General features: G+C 41.3%; 1 protein-coding gene across 3 annotated transcripts in view; it reads left to right on the top strand.

Annotated features, from left to right (window-relative positions):
* abca2 (ATP-binding cassette, sub-family A (ABC1), member 2) overlaps positions 1-26656 on the top strand; it is a 532256-nt gene that overhangs the window by 280647 nt on the left and 224953 nt on the right. For all 3 annotated transcript variants that reach the window (XM_059994306.1, XM_059994305.1, XM_059994307.1), the window contains one exon: positions 19788-20006. In XM_059994306.1, the coding sequence (XP_059850289.1) occupies positions 19788-20006 (219 nt within the window). The remainder of the gene's footprint in view (positions 1-19787; positions 20007-26656) is intronic.

The raw sequence follows: 26656 nt of genomic DNA, 5'->3' as shown, positions 1-26656 counted from the left end.
TAACATTACATCCCAAATTCTGTAGTCAATGCTCTGATTTATAAAGGCCAGCATTCCAAAAGCCTTCTTCACCACCCTATCTACATGAGACTCCACCTTCAGGGAACTATGCACTGTTATTCCTAGATCTCTCTGTTCCACTGCATTCCTCAATGCCCTACCATTTACCCTGTATGTTCTATTTGGATTATTCCTGCCAAAATGTAGAACCTCACACTTCTCAGCATTAAACTCCATTGGCCAACATTCAGCCCATTCTTCTAACCGGCATAAATCTCCCTGCAAGCTTTGCAAGCATAAATCACCCCATTATCCACAACACCTCCTACCTTAGTATCATCGGCGTACTTACTAATCCAATTTACCACCCCATCATCCAGATCATTTATGTATATTACAAACAACATTGGGCCCAAAACAGATCCCTGAGGCACCCCGCTAGTCACCGGCCTCCATCCCGATAAACAATTATCCACCACTACTCTCTGGCATCTCCCATCTAACCACTGTTGAATCCATTTTATTACTCCTGCGTTAATACCTAACGACTGAACCTTCTTAACTAACCTTCCATGTGGAACTTTGTCAAAGGCCTTGCTAAAGTCCATATAGACTACATCCACTGCCTTACGCTCGTCAACATTTCTCGTAAATTCTTCAAAAAATTCAATAAGGTTTGTCAAACATGACCTTCCACGTACAAATCCATGCTGGCTACTCCTAATCAGATCCTGTCTATCCAGATAATTATAAATACTATCTCTAAGAATATTTTCCATTAATTTACCCACCACTGATGTCAAACTGACAGGTCTATAATTGCTAGGCTTACTTCTAGAACCCTTTTTAAACAATGGAACCACATGAGCAACACGCCAATCCTCCGGCACAATCCCCGTTTCTAATGACATCTGAAAGATCTCCGTCAGAGCTCCTGCTATCTCTACACAAACTTCCCTCAAGGTCCTGGGGAATATCCTGTCAGGACCCGGAGATTTATCCACTTTTAAATTTCTTAAAAGCGCCAGTATTTCCACCTCTTTAATTGTCATAGGTTCCATAACTTCCTTACTTGTTTCCCACACCTTACACAATTCAATATCCTTCTCCTTAGTGAATACTGAAGAGAAGAAATCGTTCAAAATCTCTCCCATCTCCCTCGGCTCCACACACAGCTGACCACCCTGATTCTCTAAGGGACCAATTTTATCCCTCACTATCCTCTTGCTTTTAATATAACTGTAGAAACCTTTCGGATTTACTTTCACCTTATTTGCCAAACGAACCTCGTATCTTCTTTTAGCTTTTCTAATCTCTTTCTTAAGATTCCTTTTACATTCTTTATATTCCTCGAGCAATTCCTTTATTCCATGCTGCCTATATCTATTGTAGACATCCCTCTTTTTCCAAGCCAAGTTTCTAATATCCCTTGAAAACCATGGTGCTTTCAAACCTTTAACCTTTAACCTTTCCTTTCAACCTAACAGGAACATAAAGATTCTGTACCTTCATAATTTCACCCTTAAATGACCTCCATTTCTCTATTACATCCTTCCCATAAAACAACTTGACCCAATCCACTCTCGCTAAATCCCTTCGCATCTCCTCAAAGTTAGCCTTTCTTCAATCAAAAATCTTAACTCTAGGTCCAGTCCTGTCCTTCTCCATAATTATATTGAAGCTAATGCTATTGTGATCACTGGACCCGAAGTGCTCCCCAACACATACATCTGTCAGCTGACCTATCGCATTCTCTAACAGGAGATCCAACACTGCCCCATCTCTAGTCGGTACTTCTATGTATTGTTGCAAAAAACTATCCTGCACACATTTCACAAACTCTAAACCATCCAGCCCTTTTACAGAATGAGCTTCCCAATCTACGTGTGGAAAATTAAAATCTCCCCCAATCACCACCTTGTGTTTACTACAAATATCTGCTATCTCCTTACACATTTGCTCTTCCAACTCACGCTCCCCATTAGGTGGCCTATAATACAGTCCTATCAGTGTTACTACACCTTTCCCATTCCTCAATTCCACCCAAATAGGCTCCCTAGAGGAGCTCTCTAATCTATCCTTCCAAAGCACTGCCATAAAATTCTTTCTTTCGCTGTTGTTGTAGGTACTCTAGTTTTTGACCAATGGAAGAAGCACAACACCGCTGTGAAAACGGAAATAGTATACTGTTTCCTCTTAGCTTGTTTTCTGTAGATGTGTCCTGCGCATGCCTAGTAGGAGGAGTTTCGCCCAAATACCGGTTTTAATGTGGACGGAGGTATTTTCAAAAATGCCTGGTGTGGATGCCTATTGTTTTTACGCGAAACTGGCGTTTTCAAAATTTTCCGGTCCAGTGTGGATGTAGCCTCAGTCTCAGTCTGTTGTAGTGCAACTGTGTTTTAATTCAAGTTTAATTGTCATTCAACCACATATGAATACCCATGAATACAGCCGAGCGAGATGGCAATCCTCCAGGCCCAAGATGTAAAACAGAGTACTAACATTCACACAGCACAAAGCACATATAGCTCATAAAGATATCAGTAAGACAGAGCTACACAAATAAAAGTACGGGCTTGAGCCATGAATACAGCAGAAGCCTGCAGTCGACCACAATACAGCTTATCTTCTGCAAGTGAACACTGGGGCAGCACCGACTCTGGCGTGGACACCGCACCACACTGTCCGTGATGGAGTGACATAAGCAAGAGTTCATTAGATGCAGCAAGCAGAAGCATGTAGCATCAGTTGTTATTCTCTTTTATTTTTCAGGAGGAATTTTTATGTCAGTATGTTGTATTTTATTGTTATTCTGCCCGTTCACTTACTTTCGGTAAAATAATTCAGCTTACTGTGGATCCAGTCTTATTTCACCAAAGTATTGCAGTTACTTATCGAAGGTTTGAAGTCTTGCCTAAGAAGGTACAATATCCAGTTCTCACATAAGATAAGGAGCTCTGTTCCCTCTAAGCTGAATGGATGCACGGCCATGTAGTAACAGAAGGCTCCCACGCACTTAGCCTTTGCTGCTATGCAGCTGGAATTTTATATATGAAAATGTTGCCTCAAGTTTGTCATTTCTGAGAAAGCTAAGACTATTTTAAGACATACACTGATATGTTGAACTGCTTGCTGAGAAATTAAGAAATTGAAAACTCATTTGTTGACATCGTTGGATCGTTTCAAGCTTCTAGTGCCGACTGCGAACGCAGATACAGTTTTATGAATTCAATCAAATGCAAATCAAGTAACAGACTAGAAGTGGATCATCCGGGTGATTAATGAGAATAAGATGTATCTTCATCTGGATGTGAAATTAATCTGGACAGTGTTTATAGACAATGGAGTGTAATAAGACGGATGAGAAAAGTTTACAAAATGTGTAAGGTTTTCTTTTTCTACTATATTTTATTATACCCTGTAATTAAGAAATAAAATCAAAAGTATGTGATTTTTGAATTTCCATTATAAATATTCATGGTATGCATATTACTAAAGCAAAATTTTAACTGTTGTGTAGCTTTCAGGCAGTGGAAAAAGAAATCCTGCTCAGAGCAGTGGTCGGACTGCACATTCAAGGGAATGATGCCTAGGAGTGATGTTGGCCACATCATCTTGAAAGAAGGCAATCGGCTAACATAGGCATAATTCTGGAAGTACTTAAGACAATTCAGAGTTGTCAGTTGGAGGAATGCCTGTCTGTAAAAAGATAACTAAAGCTGTGAGAGATAGTAACATGCATCTTTTACACATCAGCTGAAGTTCTAGTGCTCTTTTACCTGGCATCAGTAATCACCAATCATAGTGTTTCATTTAACTGAGGACACAATTCAAAATGGTCTGCCAGCATGGTTCCCGAGATGGAGATTGATTTGACTCCTCATTTCTTCTTATCGTTCTTCCCAAGTTCCACACTGGCATATCTGTCTTGTGTAATTACTGGAAATGAATGGAATTTAAAGCCAGTCTCCCCACCATGTGTCAAGATTATTTTGCAGTGAGTCAGGATTCCGGCATAATCTGTCCTTTGCTGTTAGCTGAGAAGACTGTGCCATGCCTGGTGTGCCGCCGATAATTCACAGGCTGCTAATCAGTTATCTGCTGATTTAAATATGCCCCTCTACTGTGGTATCACTATCCTGTTCCCATGGTAATTAGTATGTGGCATAACTGTGTTGGATTGATATTTATTATGGTTACTGCAAAACAACTAATTTGGGGAAAATGATAGATTTCACATATTGTTCAAGTACTTCTCAAATGCTCGCGTACCTCATGTTTATCAGCTTTTAACTGAATCATAGTTTGATTTTAAGAAGGAAAGAGTTAATTTTATATCAGGTATGGCTTTCCTTTTGGGGATGTAGCCTAGGCGGTCCATCAGTTGCTGTCAGTTCTTCTTCCTCTGTGATAATGAACATTTTCCCTTCGCTTGCAGGAACCAGCTCAATAGGTGACACAGTAGGTAGTGCTGCTGTCTCACACCCTCAGTAACCCAGGTTTGATTCTGACCTCTGGTATTGATGTGTGGAGTTTGTGCTTGCTCGCTGCAATACAGGTTTCCCCCAGTTTCCAGCTCGGTTAATTGTCGGTGGGTTCTAGAATTGGGACAGAGGTGTGTTTGTGTGAGAGAGAATAGGTTGCAAATAGGAGAATGGCATGGATGGGAATTCTTCAGGAGTTGGTATAGACTTGATGGGACAGAAGGTCTTCACATGTTATATAACATGCCATCAGGTAGAAGATTCAAGAACCTCAGGACACTCACCGCCAGGTTCAAGAACAGTCACTACCCCTCAACCATCAGGCACTTGAATAAAAGGGGATAACTACACTCACTTGCCCATTTGTTGAAATGTTCCTACAACTAATGATCTCACTTTAAGGACTCTTCATCTCATTATCTCTTGGTCTCGTTATTTATTGCTATTATATTTGCATTTGCAGTTCGTTGTCTTCTGCACTCTGGCTGATCTTTCATTGATTCTGTTATAGCTTCTATGCTGTGGATTTGCTGAGTATGCCCACAAGAAAATGAATCTCAGGGTTGTTATTCAATACTGTATATGTGTACTTTGATAATAAACTTTACTTTGTGAAAAAAACATTAAATGTATTTCTACATGTTTCCCATGCCTGGGTGTACGGCTAGTATAGAAATGTTCGTCGGCTGTTTAGTGAGGCATGAGATGAACAGAAATTTCTTCACTCAGGTTGGTGAACTTCTGGATTTTTCCATCCTGAATGACAGTGAAGACACTGTTGCTTTCTTCATTCAAGCATTCAAATAAATGCAAGCTATCTGGGCATCGAGGAATATAAGGACAGAGCTGAAAAATAGGACTGAGGTAGATGATGAAAAATGTTTTTGACAAATAATGGAGTAGAAGGTGGTGCCTACACCTGCTCCTATATTTTGTGTTCCAAGGACGGGATCTAACTGCAATCAGCTTTCACAAGCCCTTCCAACATGGGACAAGGCATTTGCACTGCATCTTTCAAAATTTGCCGCAAGGAGTGATACTGTCTCCTGGTGTCAACATAATGTCATTTGTTCAATTTATACTGTATCTCTAAAATATATCATGTATTGTCTTTATGATTTGCTGAGAAATGAGAGCATTTTTGTTATTCGAACAGCCTTGGACTACAAGCCTGTCTGACCAGGAAACAAGCCTGCTGTGCCCTTCAGTCAAATCACAATCTGAGAGCAGTTCAGTGAAGACAAGTGTCAGTAGGAAGTCTTATAAACATCCTCATTTCTAAGGAAATGGCAGTGTCTTCTTGTATAATATATGTGTAACAACTGCTTTAATTTATTTAAGTTTATAACATATACTGTATGTTTGTTCATGTTGGATGCTTAACAGTTTATCGTTAACCATGGTTTCAGGTAGTTTGTCAGTCTTCTGCTTTCTGAATCTGTTTATGATCTGTTTTCTAAATGCTTGGTGCATCCAACCCTACCCAAAATCATCATTTGATTTCAGTGTTATTACATTCTCCAACTCTCCCAAAACCTCTATTTGCCACAACGGTTTCAGGGACCCTTTAGTGTCTTATACTGTTTGGTAACTCTCAACTCTTTACAGTATGGAGGCCTTAAAGACATGAAGCAACATAGGTTTATCTTGCTGATTGTTGCCTTTCCTTCTCATGAGAGAAATGATGGAAGATGTCACTGAAAAGAGTCAAAAAGATGTTTAAAATTCATGACCCCAAATTTAGGCTTTGAATGCTTTTCTTGTTAGAGTAGAGAGAAAAGATAGAGGGATTTTAATGTATTCCATGAATTCTTTCATGATTTGAAGAACAAAGAACTGCAGATCTGGGGAATATGAAATAAAACTCAGAGAAGGCTGGAAATACTCAACAGCTCAGCTTGTATTTATGGATAAAGAAAGGATTAATATTTTGAGTCAATGATCTTTATGCAGCATTGGCCAATTATTACACAAACTGGAAAGGTCAGTTATCTGAAACTGATAAATTGAGTGATTTATATAATTCTACTACTAAGCTGCGTGTGATCTAGTATTTTCCGAGGGAGTTCAATGAAGTTTGGAGAGGAGTGTGTAGCCTGGAATCCCAGAGACAGAGCACGAGCCCATGATCGACTCCATTGTTTTTCTCCAACTGAGGCATCAAGCAAGGTTGATGTTGACGAGAGCGGAGGACGGGCAGGTGTTCTGCACCATCTGTCTGCGTTTGACTGGTCCTTCTCTCCTCGCTAGCTGCTGTCGGAGGAAAGTGCAGGAGACTTGGGATCCGATTTGCAACGATTGATCAGAGAGGCTATAGACTTGTTTTGAGGGATTTTGGAGTTCATGTTGCATGTGTTCCTTAATTGTGGTTACTCTTTTTTTGCCGTCTTTGAACAGTTTGATCAGAGCGATCAATGCGGTTTGGGGTACTACAGTGAGGAATGCTTCATCCTGCAGCTTGCAACACAATGCTAAACTGAACTAAACTGAAAACTATTGGACTCCTAATTTGATGTTTGATATTCCGTTGTCTACTTGCTTTTTTTTTGATTTGGTTGTCACTGACAATATTTGTTGTCCATTCCTAATTGCTCTTAAGAATACATGAGTGAGCCTCCTTTATGAACATTTTACAGTCCTCCTAGTCAAGGTACTCCCAATATATCGTAGGTTAAAGATTTCCAGCAGTGACAAAGGATCAGTAATAGGTTTCCAGAACAGGACGATGTGACCTGAAGCTGGTGGCATGTCCATGCACTTGCTGCTTGGTGCTGGAGGCTTCAGGTTTGGGAGATGCTGTCAGAAAATGTGGGCAAAACTGAAATGCATTTTGTGGATGGTGCACACTGCAACAGCAGTGAAGACATGAATGTTTAAGGTGATTGAACGGGGTGCCAATCAGGCCTTGCTCCTGATGTTGTCAGTTTCTTGAGTATTGTCAGTGCTGACATCCAAGTCAGTGAAAAGTACTCTGCCACACTCCCAGCTTGTGCCCTATAGATGGTAGACTGTCTTGGCCTACAGGAGGTGCGTTGCTGAGAGCAGGTTACGAGACATGCACTCATAGCCACAATATTTATCTGGCTGTTATAGTTGTGTTTCTGATTGGTAGTGACTCTGTGTGCATACATCTACTGATGCTTCTGGACACATCATCAGCGATGTTCCTGGAATCATCGGGTGTTTCGGGTCTTTCAACGTCATACACCCTTCTTCAGGTGACCCAGCCTGGGCTGATCAGACCCCAGCTTGTGTCCAGATGGGTAACAGCATATCAAGATTCACGATTCAAAAACTTTATTGTCATTCCAACCATACATCAGCTCTGCAGGGCAGAATGAGACAGCGTTTCCCAGGGGCAAATGCAATCATAACATAACGAACGCAACAATAAATAGTAAACACCACAATAAATAGCAAAACACAACAGCCACATGTCGGTTAAAATCAAGTTATAAGTGTCCAGTGCAAGTTAAAAATGTCTAAAGCAGAGTCAGGTAGAGCAGCTATTTTGCAGTTTGACTGCCTGTGGGAGGAAGCTGTTTAGTAACCTTGTGGTTTTTGTTTTGATTCTCCTGTAACGTTTGCCTGATGGCAGAAGAACAAACAGTTTATGGAGAGACAAACAACAACACACACAAAATGCTGGTGGAACACAGCAGGCCAGGTAGCATCTATAGGGAGGGTGTGAGGGGTCATATGACCCCATGGCTCCCCTCTCTTGAGTCACAGCCATCTTGAAGCCCTCTCTGCAACATCGGTGGTATTGTGAATGGCTCTCCTCTTCCTCTCTCCCTCGATGCCCAAATTGCTGAAGGCTCTGGCTAAGGAATGGGCTGCGAATCCCGAACAACCAACTTCCACTGGGAGACACCTCTCTCTCCATCCAGCCTGCTGGCAGTCGCTGACCAGTCCTGCATACTTAGATAGCTTCCTTTCAAAAGCCTTCCAAGCGATCTTCCCATGGGACTGTCAGCTCCAGCATCACAACCTGCTTCGTAGACTCAGACACAAAGACAATGTCTGGTCTCAGGGTGGTGGCTGCGTTATGGTTGGGGAACTTCAGCTGCCTTTTGAGGTCCCCCAACTGCTGCCAGTCCCTTGCAGAGGTTAGGATACCTGCAGATGTTTCCAGAATATTGCTGGTGGTGTACTTGGTGATGCTGTTAAATGTCAGCAATATCTGGCTAGACTCTGACTTGCTGGAGCTGGGCATTGCCTGGTACTTTTGTGGCACGTATATCAGTACAAGCCTGAGTCTTGTTTAAGTCTTGCTCACTCTTGGCATTTACTGAGGAGCCCCAGGTGAATTGTACATTGTGCAGTCATCAGCAAGCATCCCCATATTTGGCCTTCTGATGAAAGAAAGGTCATTGATGAAGACTGAAGATGGTTTAAAATTCAAGATTCATTTATCATCAAAAAATGCATACATTATGCAACCTTGAGATTTGCTTGCTCACAGGTAGCCACAAAGCAAGACACCCCTAAAGAACCCAGTTAAAGAAAAAAAAGAATAAAATTAAAAATAAAATACCAACACGATATGCATGATAAAGAAAAAAAATCATGCAAACAATTGAAGTGAATAACAGCAATTCAAACTAAAAATGTGTCCTCAGTGCTCAACCTTGATGTTCTCCCTGAGATGACTCTGTGGTGATGTCCTGCAGATTGACCTGCAACAACCACTATCATCCTTGTTATGAGATATGACTGCAATCATTGGAGTAATTTTCCTTTTGATGTATGTCAACTTAAGTTTTAACAGTTAAGGCTGTTTAAGTCTTAAACAGTTTGGCTAGAGGCGTAGCTAGTTTTGGAGCATATATCTTCAAAACAGCTGGGATGTTGTTGAGTCCCATAGCTTATGCCGTGTGTGAAGATCTCAGCTGTTTTCATGTGGAAGGATTGTTTGTGTCTTTAGATGTAGGAAGGTAGGAGGTAAATGATTTCACACCCTTCTGTTTTGTTTTAGAAGCTGTCTACTTAAAATGTTTTCTTGTGTTTCTAAATTTGTTTTTATGTATAAATGAGGTGAATTGATTGGTTATCTCTAGCACCATCAAAACAAACTACTTGCACCTTCTGGCGCTGACGTTTTCACTGCTGTGTTGTGCTGTCATCAGTGGTCAATTGGCAATGATCAGTATATTCCCAACCACATTTTTTTTACTTGTGCACAAGGAGAACAGTCCAGCATCTGCCACTGAGCTGCTTTAAAATTTCTGCTTCAGAATTGTCAATTTTATACAGAAATTGACCGAGTGAAAGCGTTGCACCTTTTAATCCCTCATTTGCATACAAAGAATAATCATCATGATAGATTTTACAGGCATTAGTAGCCAATAAAACTACATTTCATTTACTTCTTTATTTGTATTTAATCTGATCAAAAGCAGCCAATTATACCTTTATTTTAGTAAAGGGCTATTGTGCAATGGTGTACTTCCCAATCCTACATTGGCATCTTTCTTTTGCTCTGCCAATGCTCATGATATCTCATACTGTATAAAGGGGAGCTTGTCCTTCCAAGAACCTTGTTCTGTACAGTTGGACACGTTCTTAACCCTTGCTGTACTGCAGCTCGTCAGGAATATTTGTCTAAATCAGCTTGATAAATGAGACCTGTGAGTGAATTGAAAATAACATTCTTCCCATGAGACTTTTTCTGTAGTAGAAATCTGAAGAGTGACATGGGTAATTAAGGTAGTCTTGATTAACTGGTTTTACCTATTAAGAGTGCAGACATCATTGACTAAGCCTAGCTTATTGATGATCTTTGATTGTTCTTGAAAAAGCTGCAATATTAGTGATACACGTGCTCCCATATTACTGGTTTCATATCTCGTGATTCCATACCATACAGAAAAAGGCCATTCAGTCTGTTGAGCCTATGCTAGCTTTCCGAGCAATTCCATCTCTCCCATTCCCCTGCCAATTGGATAGATACAGAACCTTGTATGAAGGAATGACTGTATAAATGATATGATGCATATCCCAGGACAGAAGGGATATTGCCTTGGTTCCTGAAGCTGAATTTCAAACATCAGTAGATATTTGTATATTTGATACCAAAGTATATAAAGGTAATCCATCGATAATTTTTTTTATTTTAGAGGCGGCATTGTAGCGTAGTGGTTAGCGCGATGCTTTACTGTAGGAAGGGCCTATTCTGTGCTGTATCTCAAAAAAAAAACAGAACAATAATAATCAAAAACTCTGCGCAAGTAAATTTTGAAATTATTTCCTGTAAAATTTTACTTCTGGAGGTGAAGCCAAGTGTTTCTACGTGCCACTGATCAATGGTAAATAAAACACATAAAATAATAACACTGAGTTAAGTTTTATTGTAGAAAAGTTCAGTTTCAAAAGTCTAGGAGAGCTGGAAAACAGACTGTTATACCAGTTGTGCTTGATTCAGTGGTGTGTATTCCTTTTCTCTTAATATTAATTGTCTATCCATTAATGTTGCCTGTCAAAATGAGATGGAGGAGCTGATAAAATTGAGATGGATTTGCCTAGAGAAAAGCTGTATCATCCATTCATGTTGAGATGTTGGTCAAGGATGAGGGAAGTTATGCAATTGCCCTCCCACTGCAACAAATGAGAGACAATGACTATCCACATGTAAATCTCCATTCAGAAACAATGACTGATAATGGGCACGTCACAAAAGAAGTTCTATCATAATCAGTCCAACTGAGAGTGCAGATTGTGTATTTTGTGTCCTATCTTTGGTGTACTTATAGTAATTATAAGATACAGATAAGACTTCCAATGAAGTACTTAAAGTAATCATTGTCTTTTCTCATTGGCATTCAACTTTTTTTTGAGGGCACCTATTTTAGAGTTTGTGCAAAATACCTCTAGCAAACATGAGCCTACATTAATCTTGTTTTTGCAAAATGTTTTCTGAGCTCCCTATTTCTAATTGTAGCTGCATTGAGCAGATTCTATGGCAAGATTTACCTGGCAATAACTGAATATTGTCTCTACATTTGCCCATTCCACTCATGTTCAAAGACCATTGAGAGATGCAAGCAAACCAGCAGAATTGGTTTATTGTTTGTACCTTTTTTCTCTGAGTCTCTCTTTGTTTGCTGTTGACTATCCAGTCAAACTGTCCTGTATTTCTAAGGCTGCATACAATGACAATGCTATATCAAACCAGAATGCAGAACAATAGCTAGTCCCAATGTCAATCAAGCTTGGTCACCACACAATTGTAAATAATTGAGTCTGACTTTCTGCACAGAATTTATGTGTTACTAAGCTTTACATTGCATTTTTTCCCATTGAAGTGATCCTGCCTATAGTGGGTAATATTGCTGTAAATAATTAAAATCAGACTTAATGTCTTTGGTATAATTTGTGAAATTAGTTGTTTTGCGGCAGCAGTAAATTGCAATACATAGTAAAACCAACTATAAATTATAAGAATCAATATATATATATATATATGAATTAAATTAAATAAATAGTGTGGGTTTGTTCATGGGCTCATTGTCCATTCAGTAATCTGATGAAGGAGGCAAAAATGCTGTTCCTGAAATGTTGATTTTCATGTCTTCAGACTCCTGAGCCACCTCCTTGATAATAGCAAAAAGGAGAGGCTATGTCCTAGATGATGAAGGTCCTTAATAATGGATGCTGCCTTTTTGAGGCATCACCTTTTGAAGGTGTCCTTCGTGCTGGAGATGAGAGCTGATATTGTACCACTGCAAAATGATACTGGTGAGGTAGTAATGGGGGACAAAGAAATGGCAGATGAACTCAATGGGAACTTTGCATCTATCTTCACTGTGGAAAACAGTAGCAGTGTGCCAGAGGTCATTGAGTGTGAGGGAGCTGGAGTGAGTATCATTGCTAATACAAAGGGAGAAAGGGCAAGGCAAACGCAAAGGTCTTAACGTGGATAAGTACCTGGGCCAGATGGACTACATCCTGAGGCCTGAGAAAGGTTGCTGAGGAGATGACGGTTGTATAGTTCATGATCTTTCAAGTGTTCCTTGATTCTGGCATGGTCCCGGCAGCCTGGAAGATGGCAAATTCATTCCACTCTTTAAAAAGGAGGGAAGGCAAAAGAAATGAAATTATAGGCTAGTTATCCTAACCTCACTGGTTGAGGAGGCGTTGCAGTCTGTTATTAAGGATGAGGTTTTGAGGTACTTGGAAGCTAACGATAAAATAAGTCAAAGTCAGCATGGTTTCTTTAAAGTCTTGCCTGGCAAATCTGTTAGAGTTCTTCGAGGAAGTAACAAGCAGGCAGTAGATGTCATTTACTTGGCTTTTCAGAAGATGTTTGATAAGTTGCCACACATGAGGCTGCTTAACAAGACAAAATCCTGTGGTGTTACAAGAAAGATACTGATATAGATAGCAGGATGGCTGACAGGCAGGAGGCAGCAAGTGGGAGTAAAAGGGACTCTTTCTGGTTGGCTGCTGGTGACTAGTGGTGTTCTGTAGAGATCGGTATTGGGATCGCTGCTTTTCACATTGTTTCTCAATTATTTAGATTGTGGCAAAGTTTGCGGATGGTATGAAGATAAGCGGAGGGGTAGGTAGTGTTGAGGAAGCAATATGATTGCAGCAGAAGTTAGACAAATCAGAAGAATGGGCAAAAAAATGGCAGATAGAATGCAGTGTTGGGAAATGTATGATGATGCAGTTTGGTAAAGGAACAACAGTGTGGACTATTATCTAAATGAGGAGAAGATTCAAACATCAGAGGTGCAGAGGATTTAGGAGTCCTCGTGCAAGACTCCAGAAGTTTAATTTACAGGTTGAGTCTGTGGTAAAGAAGGCAAATGCAATGTTGCCATTCATTTCAAGGGGTATGGAATGTAACCACAAGGAGATCATGCTGAGCCTTTATAAGACACTAGTCAGGCCACACGTGGAGTATTGTCAACAGTTTTGGGCCACATATCTCAGAAAGGATGTCTTGTCATTGGCAAGTCCAGAGGTAATTCACGAGGATGATTCCGGGAATGAAGAGGTTAACATACGTTTTACAGCTTTGGGCCTATACTCACTGGAATGTAGAAGACTGTGGGGGCGGGGGGGATCTCATTGAAACCTACCGAATGTTGAGAGGACTAGATCAGGGGTCACCAATCTGTTTTGCACTGTGGACTGGTTTAATATTGACAATGTTCTTGCGGACCGGCTGACGGGGGGAGGGGGGTGGTGTAAGTGTTAATCACGACTGGAATATAGGTGATGTCAACTATAAGTCACTTATAAATGGCTAATACACTCAATTTAGTTTCTAAAAGGGTTTATGTAATGAATTTAATATTAAACACACAGCGCATATTTTCCTCGTGTGAACATATAAAATCATTGCAACACACCAGTGAGAGGACAAGGTAAGGGCCGGAGGTTCCCGTGCCGGGGCCACGGCGGTCACAGACCAGAGAGCGACCGATCGAGCGAGGAGTGCGACGGTGCGCGTAGGTAGGTGGATCTATCGGCTGACAGAAGTTTGGCTCGAGGGATGACTTTCAGTAGATCGCAGCAAGGTAGCTGCTCTGCTACTTATGAAACCCTGAGTCCGAATTAGGTCGTCTGCGGATATTTTAGCACCGGGTTTCCCACGAACAAGCTCCAGGTCAATAGCAATGGCACTGTTCGCCGGCCACACGAGGTGGCCAGTTACCCAAGGCCAACCAGAGATCCCTGGCGCAAGTGTATCACTGCGTTTAGGCGACTGATGACCTCACGTGCGTAATGACCTCGTGTGCGTTCAAGTTCAACAGTGAGCATTGAACCAGTGGGAATGAGGAAAGTTGAAACTGACTCATATCATTTCATATCAGCAAATCATATTGTTTCCTCGCTGCCCAGTAGCCCATGCTTTGCGACCCGGTGGTTGGGGACCAACGGGCTAGATAGGGTGGATGTGGAGAGGATATTTCCTGTGGTGGGGGTATCCAAAACTAGGAGGCACAGCTTCAAATTTCAGGGGTTACCCTTTAGAACAGTAGTAAGGAGGAATTCTCTTAGCCAGAGAGTAGTAAATCTGTGGAATGCTCTGCCGGATACCATGGTGGAGGCCAAGTCCAGGTATATATTTAAGGCAGAAGTTGAACATTTTCTGATCAGTCAGGACATCAAAGGATATGGTGAGAAGGCATGTGTATGAGGTTGAGTGGGATCCAGGATTAGCCATGGTGGAATGAAGAGCAGACTCGATGGGCTGAATGGCCTAATTCTGCTCCTATCTCTTATGGTCATATGATAGAGTTGGCTGGGTTTATAACTTCATGCAGCTTTTTCTGTTTCTTGTGCAGTGGCCTCTCCATACCGGACAGTGATGCAACCAGTTAGAATGCTCTCCATGGAACACCTGCAGAGATATGCAGATGTCTTTGGTGTCGTACCACTCCTCCTCAAACTCATAATGAAATATAGCTGCCATCATGCTTTCTTTGTAATTGCACCAGTATGTTCAGCCAAGGTTAGATCTTCAGAGATGCTAACACCTAGGAACTTAAGACTGTTCACCTTTTCCACTGCTGATCCCTTCATGGTTTCCTCTGTTCACTAACAAGACCATTCACTAAGTGTAATGACTTTCCTGTACATATTCTGTGAAGTCCGTGATCCCCACCTCTCGCGTCTTGGCAAAGGACGCATGGCAATAACAGCTGAACTTATGATTGCCTTCTTTATGTTTAGTGGGTCTATATGATGATGCCTGAGTCCTGCTCCCATGATCATTCAGCTTCACTGGATTTCTTGGCTATGAAGGGACTGTTCAGTCAACTCCCTCGTATAATCCAACCCAGTATTATGGTTTAATAAAGGAAACTTGGCAGAAGCCAATTCAATACTGAACTGGATACTTGCCAGCAAAGGAACAATTTGCCGGACTAGGGGAAATATGAAATCGAGGATATTAACTGTCTAGCTCCTTCAAAGCATACATTGTGGTTGTGGAGGCAGAATGGCTACCTCCTCTGTTGTTTAAAGACCCCTCTCTGTTTATCAACATTTAAATCAACTGGCAAGCTTTCATTAACAAGCCACAGATGTGGTGTTTCAGGTGGCTTCAAACTGTGTATTTCTTAATAATGTAGCAGCACACTGTTTTGCCTTTTTCTGGATGTAGATGCTGCAGAAACAACAGCAGAATTAACTGTTTTACAGGGAATATGGTTGTGAAATTAATCTTGTTAATGCAGTGGCCTCAGCTCCCCAATCCTCCTGGCATAAAGTCACCAATTGAAATCTCCAGGTTCACTGTTAGAGTGGTTCAAACGGCTAAGTCCACATGCTTCATTTCGGCCTGTTTCTATCGGATTGAATTTAAATTTGTGAATTGGTGATTGGATCGGTCTAAAGAATGTATCCAAACTGTAATTTGTATAGTTACCATCTTCATCAATAGTTGGATTATTGCAGTGAAATTGCTGGAACAGGAGAGGATCCTCTTTCACCGGATGTCTCGCATACAAAGGGGTCCAGCTCAGTTATCTCTCTAGAACAATGTAGCACAGTGTATTTTGTTGGTGTCAATAATTCCAGCACCCACTCATGTCCATTACCCTGCAGTCCGGCAACTTCATCTTAATTGTAATCCTTCCATATCTTATAACCTCCTGCTTTCCAACATCAGTCACAGCTTTAATTTTCTTTCCTGTCACTATTTCTACCATTCTCTTTCCTCACTCTCCAAAAGGAGCCTTTTGGAGTGAGATACTTCTAGATTTAGTGATGCTTAGACAAATGAATCCAATGTTAGTCAGTAGTTCATGACCCTTCCCTTCCCATCTCCACTTTTGCCCATTCAGGATTTTGGATATTTCTGATCCATAGTACGATCATACTTTGGCCTAAAACATGAATTCCCTTCCTTAAACCCTCTGCTCCTTGGCTTATATCTTCTTCCTTTAGAATCCTCCTAATTTCAGTGGAATGAGCTTGGGTGATAACATTCTGTTGCTCTGCTCTGGAGACAACTTAGTAAGCCAAACATTGTTTTAATGGCACACTAGGGAGAAACTGGGTCAACATCTGTAGAGGGAAATGTGCAGTTGACATTTTGGATACCCTTCATCTGGGTTGGAAAGATAAGGGGTGTAACAAAAATATTTTAAAAAGTGTTCCCCATTCTGTTCTAATACAATGGCAAGAGGTATCTGCCAGCAAAATAATACTTACCAACCAATCACTCCGCCACTCCACACAATATATTGCCGGAGGGAAACGCAGATGCCCGACAGCCTTTCCTGTCTCCCTGTCTCTGTTGCAATCCAGTCTAAGAGAATATACCCCATTTGCACAAACAAATTGTCCCTGTTTATACTCTTTAAGATCCCTTCAAAAATTAATCATGATATATACCCCAGTACTTTTTCAGACCAATATCTTTTTCACCATTATCTACTCTATGGGCTGCTGTAATCTGGTACTCAGACCAAGTTCTCAAAACATGGTTGTGGGCTGGATCACTTATACTTTCTGAAAATACTCAAAGTTCAAAGTAAAATTTGTTATCAGAGTACATAAATGTCACCACATACACCCCTGAGATTTCTTTCTTTTTCTGTGGGCTACTTAGCAAATCTATAAGACGGTAGCTGTAAATGTCAGGAACTGTAAATTGTAAACAGACTATGGAAATGCAGATTATAAATAGAAATAAATAACAAACATGAATTAACAAAATAAAAGAGTTCTTAAATGAATGTAGTTATGCCCTTTTGTTCAAGTGCCTGATGGTTGAGAGATAGTAACTGTACTTGAACCTGGTGGTGCGAGTCCTGAGGCTCCTGTACCTTCTACCTGATGGCAGCAGCGAGAAAAGTGCAAGGCCTGGGTGTTGAAGATCTTTGATGATGGACGCTGCTTTTCTACAGCAGCGTTTCATGTAGATGTGCTCAATGGTGGGAAGGGTTTTACTCGTGATATACTGGGCCAAATCCACTAATTTTTATATGTTTTTACGCTAAAAGGCATTGGTGTTCCCATTCCAAGCTGTAATGTAGCTACTTGGCACATTTTTCACCACACACACCAAGGTTTTTGATGACATTTTAAATCTCCGCAGACTCCTGAGGAAGTAGAGGCGCTGTCATGCTTTCTTTGCAAGTATATTTATATGATGGATCTAGGACAGGTCCTCTGAGATAGTGACACCCAGGAATTTGAAGTTACTGACTGTCTCCATCTCTGATCCGCCAATGGTTACTGCTCATAAACCTCCATTTTCTCCCTCCTGAAGTCCACAATCGATTCCTTGGTCTTATTGACATAGAGTGAGAGGTTGTTTCATGACACCACTCAGCCAAATTTTCAGTCTCTCTCTTGTATGCTGATTCATCACCACCTTTGATACAGCCCATATCAATGGTGTCATCAGCAAAGGTTGGAGCTGTACTTAGGCACATAGTCATAGGTGTAAAACGAATAGAGAAGGGGGTCAACTACACATCCCCAAGGTGCTCTTGTATTGTTGGAGATTGTGGAGGAGATGTTTTTACCAGGGCGCACTGACATTGCAGAGAGTTCAGAGGACGTTCATGACAATGATTCTGGGGCTGAAAGGGTTATCATATGAGAAGTGTTTGATGGCTTTGGGCCTGTACTAACTGGAACTTAGAAGGATGAGGGGGATCTCATTGAAACCTATCGAATGTTAAAAAACCTAGATAGAGTGGATGTGGGGGAGTCTAGGACCAGAGGGTATAGTTTCAGAATGGAGGGACGTCCATTTGGAATGGAGATGAAGAAGATTCTGCGGAATTCATTGCCACGGGTGGCTGTGGAGGCCAGATCATAGGTTATATTTAAGGTGGAGGTTAATAACGTGTGGAAGGTTATGAGTAGAAGGCAGGAGAATGGGGTTAAGAGGGAAATGGGTCAGCCATGATAAAGTCGCAGAGCAGACTTGATGGGCTGAATGGCCCAATTCTGCTTCTATGTCTTATGGTCTTAACCCAAGCTAACACCATTTTGCCTTACAAAGTTCCATTTTGTGTTACATATTTCAGCATATATCAAGGAAGAATCAAATTTATACTGCCCATCACCCCTTGTAAGAGCTTAAGAAGTTGGAGAGAAGGGGCAGAGCAAGACTGGCGGGTGATAGCTGGCTTTGTGCTTTGTGTTGGGGAGTGTAAGCAATGAAGGAGGGAGGATATGGTAATGATGTTAGAATTGGGATGGTGATCAGTGGAAGTGATAAAGGGCTGAAGGAGATGGAGCCTGATAGGAGAGGATGGCTAAACATGGAATAAGTGGAGGGAGGTAGGGAGTGGTACCAGAAATGGGCTAGAGGAGTGAATAGGGGAATGAGTGAAAGAGATGTAGATCAGGAGGATAAAGAAAAGGACAGGGGAAGAGCAGTTACTAGAAGTTTGAGAGTTTGATGTTGTTGCTGCCATGTTGGAACCAGTCTAGGTGGAATATGAGGTGCACTTTTTTTTTAATGCTCTCTGAGAATACCCAGAAATTAATGTTACCAAATTACTGCTTACACTGTTGAAGTTGTTGAGCTTGTGGAATTGACAGTCTGAGGAGCAAATTGTAGGCTTATTGTTCACTGGTTTTCTGAATAAAAACCTTTCTCAGCAATGAGTCAGATTTCAGCACTGGCATCAGTGTCTGGTATCATCTTAGTAAAACCTGGACATCCTTAATGATTTGTTAGATAATTATGAAAAGCGATTGCAGATGACTTTGGAATTTTCTGGCTTTGTATCAACTCCAGCTGGTAAAAACTGTTCTCTAAACTAGCCTGGAGCACGATAAGAAAATAAACAGATTTTTCCCATTGCACATTTCAAGACCACAACACAGATGGTATTACAAAAAAATCAATAAAAAGCACTTTTATTTACAGAGGATTGTAAGACATAGGGTTCCTTAAATTCTGGCAATGAAGCAATACTTTTCTTTCAGGATGGAGACTTTATTCTGAACTGCTTTCTCCGATTCATATCCCACATTGAGCTTGATTGGTGCATGGTTTTCATTGTTAGTGGGTTGTTATTGACTGAGAGACATCTTGACATGTTGGAATATTCCTAACTGAATGGGACTGAAAACATTGATCGTACTCAATATTGTAAACTAAGTACCAATTTTAATGAAAGATTCAATTACATTCGTATATCACTTAGTGTTCATAATTCCCAAGGATTTTGAGAGGGGCGTGTTTTTACCAATTTCCACGTTTTGATGAAACAATATGTGTTGAGTTTGCTTGCTTGCTTCCCATTCTGTATAATAAATGTGCATTATTTCTCTCTTGTTACACTTAATTAAAGAAATGCTCGGTTTGGTTTACAGAATATTCTGTTTGTGCCCAATGTGTTTGAATCCCTGACCTGTGGTGATGAAAAGGATGAACTCCAGAAGATTCTAATGATTCCAGCATCTCAGACAGCCCGGCTTAACCATTACCGAGGAGTTGTTTGCAACACCACCACCAGGGTGCGGAAAGAACGTTTTCAGCAACTCGCACATGAACTTAAAAACCAGGTGGACATTCAGAAGATTGTGGAAAAGGTGAGTTGCATATAATATCTAACCTTTCTATGAACTCACGTATTCCAATCAATTCCCATTGTGGGAGGCCATATGTTTTGATTTGAACCTTTTCCTGTTACAATCCAAGTTGTTATTCTTTTCCTTAAATTACCTGATTTGTGTATTTCCCTAGATGATCATATTTCCTCAGGAAGTTGTATTTGGTTGACCATCAAGGTGCCAGACTACAACATGAGGCTTGACTGCATTAGACAATGCTTAAAATGATGCAGAGCCTCTATTGCGCTTCCTAATTTGCACCTTGAAGTACTGAAAGATATCAGCAAAGCTGCCTCTGCAAAATCCTCCAAATCTACTGGTAGGATAAGGAAATGAATTTCAGTGTTCTCACTTCGTCAGCATTTGAGCCACTAATAACACTCATTTGATTTCACTGGAGAGACCATGGCATTTGCACGTTTGACACCAAACTCTCAAAGCAGATACCCTGTTTAAAACTTTCTGGTGGGTACAGTGATAATGTATCAGAGTGATTTTGCGAATGCAAGACCTTGTATGTGGAGAGACATGTTCCATAGTGTGGTGATGGTTAAAGGGAAATTTAATTCAGCTATGGGATTTTGATTAGCTGGAGAGAAGTGTCTTACAATGGAAGGTAGGCAACTGGCGCAAACAGATTTAGGGTCTTTGTCAAATATAGCGGGGGTGATGATTTCATCTAATAGGTTTTTGAGATACAAAGTGCACTTGCTGAAGAAGTGTTGAAAGTGGATTTGGTAGAAACTTTTAGAACTGGATGAGTACTTTGCAGTGAAATTGGGGTGGAAAATTGCTGCAGGATATTGTATGGCAGCATCAGCAAGTTTGCTAAACTGCATTCTGATGTACATTGATCATTTTGTAAATAAGATACCCTTTCAATGATTTAACAAAATATTTTGAAGTTTATGGGGTTTGATGGAGTAAATCGATGCAGTGGTTTCTGACATTTGAAGGATACTTTGATGGGCTTGTGACTCAAATTTGATTCTGTGTATGTTCAAAGTGGCTCAGTCATTGCTTGGTGAGTTACAGTAACAGACCACAGTCCTTAAAATGGGTTACATATTTGAGTGACCTCCTTCCTCCTAGGAAGAATAAGCTCTTTTCAGGCTTCCAGCTGGGTACAGATATCTCCATTTCGAAGGCAAACTCTGCTCTCATCCTATCAGGTTTCTGCTCTCTCATCTTGTTTACAATTGATTGTAAACAATTGGTTGAGCACTAACCAATCAGGAGGGATGGACTACAGGGGTATAAATACCACCAGACTAGATATGCCCAGGCATCATCCCTAAAGAAGATGGCAAAATTTGTCATTGAAACATCAGTTATAATCAACATCTGCACCCAGCTGGAAGCCCAAGTAGAGTTTATTCATCATATATGCTGGGAAAGCACTAGATCCTTTTTCCTCCTAGGAGACTTGTGGGACAATGCGAAAAAGACTTTAAGGCTTTCAATGGGCCAAAATGGATCATTTACATTAATTCTTGATTGCTCCATTAAACTATTAATCTGCTTGATTTTGCTACAATTTATTTTTGTTTGTGCTGGTTGATTAATTCCATGTTATACATAAATGGAAATGGTGCCTTCTTTTAAATACAAAAGATTGGAACGACATTGGGTATATCTTTCTGAATCAAGAGATTGTGCAACAGGGGCCATGTGATGCTTACTTGCACATTCAGTTTAAATTCTATTATAATTTGTTGGACTTCTAAGGTATTCGTGGCACAGTGATACAGTGGATCTCCATAACCAAGTTGAAAAGGTAAAGAAACGATGAGGGCTGATAGTGAAGAAAGAGGTGAAGCCATCTTCAGTAAGAAAGAGAAAGAGATTGAAAGTGACGAGATTTTGGAAGAACAATATCACTGAAGAGGAGGTTTTGCTGGTCATAAGGTGCTTAGACCATAAGACAAAGGAACAGAATTAGGCCATTTGACCCACTGAGTCTGCTCCACCATTCAATCATGGCTGATCCTTTTCTCTCCCCCCTCATCAGCCCCACTCCCAGGCCTTCTCTCCATAACCTTTGATGCCGCGTCCAATCAAGAACCTATTAAGCTCTGCCTTAAATACACCTAATGACCTGGCCTCCACAGTTGCATGTAGTAACAAATTCCACAAATTCACCACCCTCTGGCTAATAAAATTTCTCCACATCTCTGTTTTAAATGAATGCCCCTCTATCCTGAGGATGTGCCCTCTTGTCTAAGACTCCCCCACTACAGGAAACATCCTTTTCACATCTACTCTGTCTGGGGCTTTCAACATTCAAAATGTTTCAATGAGATCCCCCCCCATCCTTGTAAATTCCAGTGAGTATAGACCCAGAGCGATCAAACATTTGTCATATGATAACCCTTTCATTCCCAGAATCATGTTTGTAAACCTCTTCTGAATCCTCTCCAATGCAAGCACATCTTTTCTCAGATGAGGAGCCCAGAACTGTTCATAGTACACAAGGTGAGGCCTCACCAGTGCCTTATAAAGTCTCAACATCACACCCCTGCTCTATTCTAGACCTCTTGAAATGAATGCTAATGTTGCATTTGCCTTCTTCACCACTGACTTTACCTGTAAGTTAATTTTTAGGGTAGTGGTCGCCAACCCATCGATCAAGATAGACTGGTCAATCTTTGAGACTTTCCCAGTAGATCCTGAAAAAAAAAGGAAAAATAAATACACAAATACTGTTGAGAGATTGTTTCCGGGTTGCGGGGTTTTAGTTCCGTTCTTCCTGCCCAGTGCGCATGCGTGTAGCTCCCCCGCACTACACAATGTGAGTCAGCTGCACCTTTCCTCATTCCCTGTCATACCGACTGTTGAACTTGAACGCACGCGAGGTCATCATTCGCCTAAATGCAGTGATACCCTCGCACCAAGGATCACTGGTTGGCCTCGGGTAACCGGCCGGCGAGAAGTGCCGTTGGTAATGGCCTGGAGTGCGGACAGATGGGCGGGGCCTCTGAACCTGTTTACCACACCGAATGATCGTTGGGAACCCGGTGCTAAAATATTCGCAGACGACCTCATTTGGGCTCAGGGCTTTGTCAGTAGCAGAGCAGCTACCGCGCTGCCGTCTACTGAAGCGGGCCCTGTTGCACTCCTCACTCGGCCGGTCGCTCTCTCCGGACTGTGACCGCTGCGGCCCCGGCATGGGGACCCCCGGCCCTGACCTTGTCCTCGCACCCCACGCACGACCAGCCGCACCTGGCCGAGGCGTCTGGTGGCAAGCGGGTGGGAGGCTGTCGAATGAGGCACTGAAGCCCTCAGAACTGCTTCGAGTCCAAGCACCCCGCACTTAAAGACAAACCCGTTGAGTTTTTACAGCAGAAAAAATGTGAGCAATCGGGACAGACGCTAACTGCCAAGAGCTGCGAAAACTGAATTGCAGAATAGACTGGACATAAGGAACCTGCTTCGAGTATCGCTGTATTCCAGTCGTGTTTAACACCCCCTCCCCCCATCAGCTAGTCCACAAGAATATTGTCAATATTAAAACGGTCTGTGGTGCAAAGAAGGGTCGTCACCTCTGGTGTTCATACATTATTTCTACTACCGGGTTGCGAGGTTTTACTTCTGGTCTTTTCTGCCCCAGTGCGCATGCATGTAACTAATCAATCTGGGGTTGATCTTGCCTTTCACTAAGGCCGAGGTAGGGGATCTTGGGCTTAAAAAGGTTGGTGACCACTATTTTAGGGTGTTCTGCACAAGGATTCCCAAGTCCCTTTGCATCTCAGATTTTTGGATTTTCTACCTGCTTAGAAATTAGTCCACACATTTATTTCTACTTAAGTGCATAAACATGCATCTTCCAACATGGTATTTCATTTGCCACTTTCTTCCCCTTTCTCCTGTTCTAAGTCCTTCTGCAGCCTACCTGTTTCCTCAACACTACCTACCCCTACATCAATCTTCATACCATCTGTAAACTTGTCAATAAAGCCATCTATTCTATCATTAAATCATTGATATACAGCAAAAAAAGAAATGGTCCCAACACCGGCCCTTGTGGAACACCATTAGTTGTTGGCAGCCAACCAGAAAAGGATCCTTTTATTCCCACTTGCTGCCTCGTACTAATCAGCCAATGCTCTAACCATGCCAGTAACTTTCCTGTAATACCATGGGCTCTTAACTTGGAAACCAGCCTTGTGTGGCAACTTGTTAAAGGCCTTCTGAAAGTCCAAATATACAACATCCACTGCATCCCCTTTATCTATCATACTTGTAATCTTCTCAAAGAATTCCAACAATTTGTCGGTCAAGATTTTCCCTTAAGGAAACCTTGCTGACCTTGTTCTATTTTGCCCTGTCTCACCAAATACTCTATAAGCTCATCCTTAACAATTGACTCCTGCATCTTCCCAACCACTGAGATCAAGCTAACTGGTCTACAATTTCCATTCTGCTGTCTTCCTCCTTTCTTAAAGAGTGGAGTGACATTTGCAATTTTCCAGTCCTCTGGCACTGTGCCAGAGTCCAATGATTTTTGAAAGGTGCATGAAGGTGGAAAAGCCCTTGGTACTTCACATGGTTTAACTTCCCAAAATAGAGTATTCCACGTGTGTCTGAGTTGAATTCCAACTGCCCTTTTGTTTCCACTTCCCCCTTTTTTCTACTCTCTGACTGTATCCTAGGATGTTATGGGAACAAGGGAAGAAATTGCTAGGCTTTGGCAGAAATTGTAGTGTATTCCTGAAACTCAGCTGGGCTAATGCTGTGACATTATTTGAGAAGAACTACAGGACAAGCCATGGAATCACAGATCCGTAAGCCAAACATCAGTGGTAGGAAAGTACTGGGGGGTTGTGAACTCTGCGGGATAGATCTATCGGCGTTTAGAATGGAAAGGACTGATTAACGATAGTGCACATGACTTTGAAAAGGTGACTAAGAAGATTGGCAAAGCAGAACAGTGAATATTGTCTATGTGGACCTTAACAAGGCTTTTGACAAGGTCCTATATGGTACTCTGATCCAAAAGGAGAAATTTTATGCGATCTAGGGTGAACTAGTGAATTAGATTAAAAAAAAAGGAATTAGAAGATGGTTGTCGAAAATTGTTTTTCAGATTGGAGGCCTGTGATTAGTGGTGTGCAGCATGAAACGGTGCTGGGTTCTTGTTGTTTGTCATATACACTCTGCGGTCACTTTATTAGGTACCTCCTCTACCTAATAAAGTAGTCATTAAGTATGTCTGTGGTCTTCTGCTGTTGTAGCTTCAAAGGCTTCACATCCACTTCAAAGTTGGATGTGTTGTGAATTCAGAGCTGCTCTTCTGCACACCACTGTTATTTGAGTGACTGTTGCCTTCCTGTGCGCTTGACCAGTCTGGCCATTTTCCTCTAACCTTTCTTATTAATAAGGTATGTTCTGCCACAGAACTATCACTGACTGGATGCTTTTTGTTTTTGCACCATTCTCTGTAAACTCTAGAGACTGCTGAACATGAAAATCCTAGGAGATTGGCAGTTTCTGAGATACTCAGCACCAACAATCATTCCAAGGTCAAAGTCACTTAGATCTGGTGTTTGGTCTAAAAAACAACTGAACCTTTTGACCATGTCTGCATGCTTTTTGCATTGAGTCGCTGACACATGATTGGCTGATTAGATATTTGCATTAACAAGCAAATGTACCCAATAAAGTGGCTACTAAATGCAGATTAACAATTTGGATGAGAATATAGGTGGCATGATTAGTAATTTTGCAGATGATACCAGAAGTAGTGGTGTAGTGGACTGTGAATAAGGTTGCCTGAGGCTACAATAGTATAAAGATTAGCTGGGAAAGTGGGCAAAGGAATGGCAAATGGAAGTCAAATATGAAGTGAACATTTTTAGGAAATTAAACCAGGGCAGGACTGACACAGTGAATGGCAAGGTCCTGGGCAGTGTTGTAGGACAGATACCTAGGTGTGAAATTATAATTCTCTGACAGTCTCAACATAGATAGACAATGTGGTGAAGAAGGTGTATTAATATGGGACTTGGTATATTACAACTGTACAAAACATGGGTGAGACCATACCTGGAATACAGTATGCAGTTCTGACTGCCATACAACAGGAAATATTTGATTACGCTACAGAGGGCAGAGCAAGTATTCCAAAGGATTTGTTGACAATGAAGAGTTTGAGTCTTAAGGAGAGACTGAATAGGCTGGGACTTTTACTTGGAGAGAAGGAGGCTGAACGTGACTTTATCGAGATGTATAAAATCATGACAAGTAAATTTATAGAGGTATATAAAGTCACGAGGAGCATAAATATTGTGAATGGATACAGTCTTTTTTTTTCCATGGGAGTCTAAATCTACGGACAAGTTTTTCCACAGAGTGGTCGATATGCTGTAAATGCTATCGGAAAAACTGGTAGAGGTGAGTCCTTTTATACCATTAAAAGACACTTGGGCAGGTACATAGGTAGGCCAAATGCAGGCAATTAGAACTAACTCAGGAAGATACATTGATTGGCATGGATGAGTTTGGTCAAAGGACCTGTTTTTGTGCTGTTTGACTGTTTTTCCATGACTCTTAAATGGGGTTAAGGGGAAAAAAAAGTTATGCAAGTCTAAAGACAGATCATGGAAATGAAGTGTCAGAACCAATTAACA

This window comes from Hypanus sabinus, chromosome 18 (assembly GCF_030144855.1).
Source record: "Hypanus sabinus isolate sHypSab1 chromosome 18, sHypSab1.hap1, whole genome shotgun sequence".
NCBI classification, from domain to species: domain Eukaryota; kingdom Metazoa; phylum Chordata; class Chondrichthyes; order Myliobatiformes; family Dasyatidae; genus Hypanus; species Hypanus sabinus.
The sequence above is the reverse complement of the archived record's forward strand: the minus strand, read 5'-3'. Positions and strand labels throughout refer to the sequence as shown.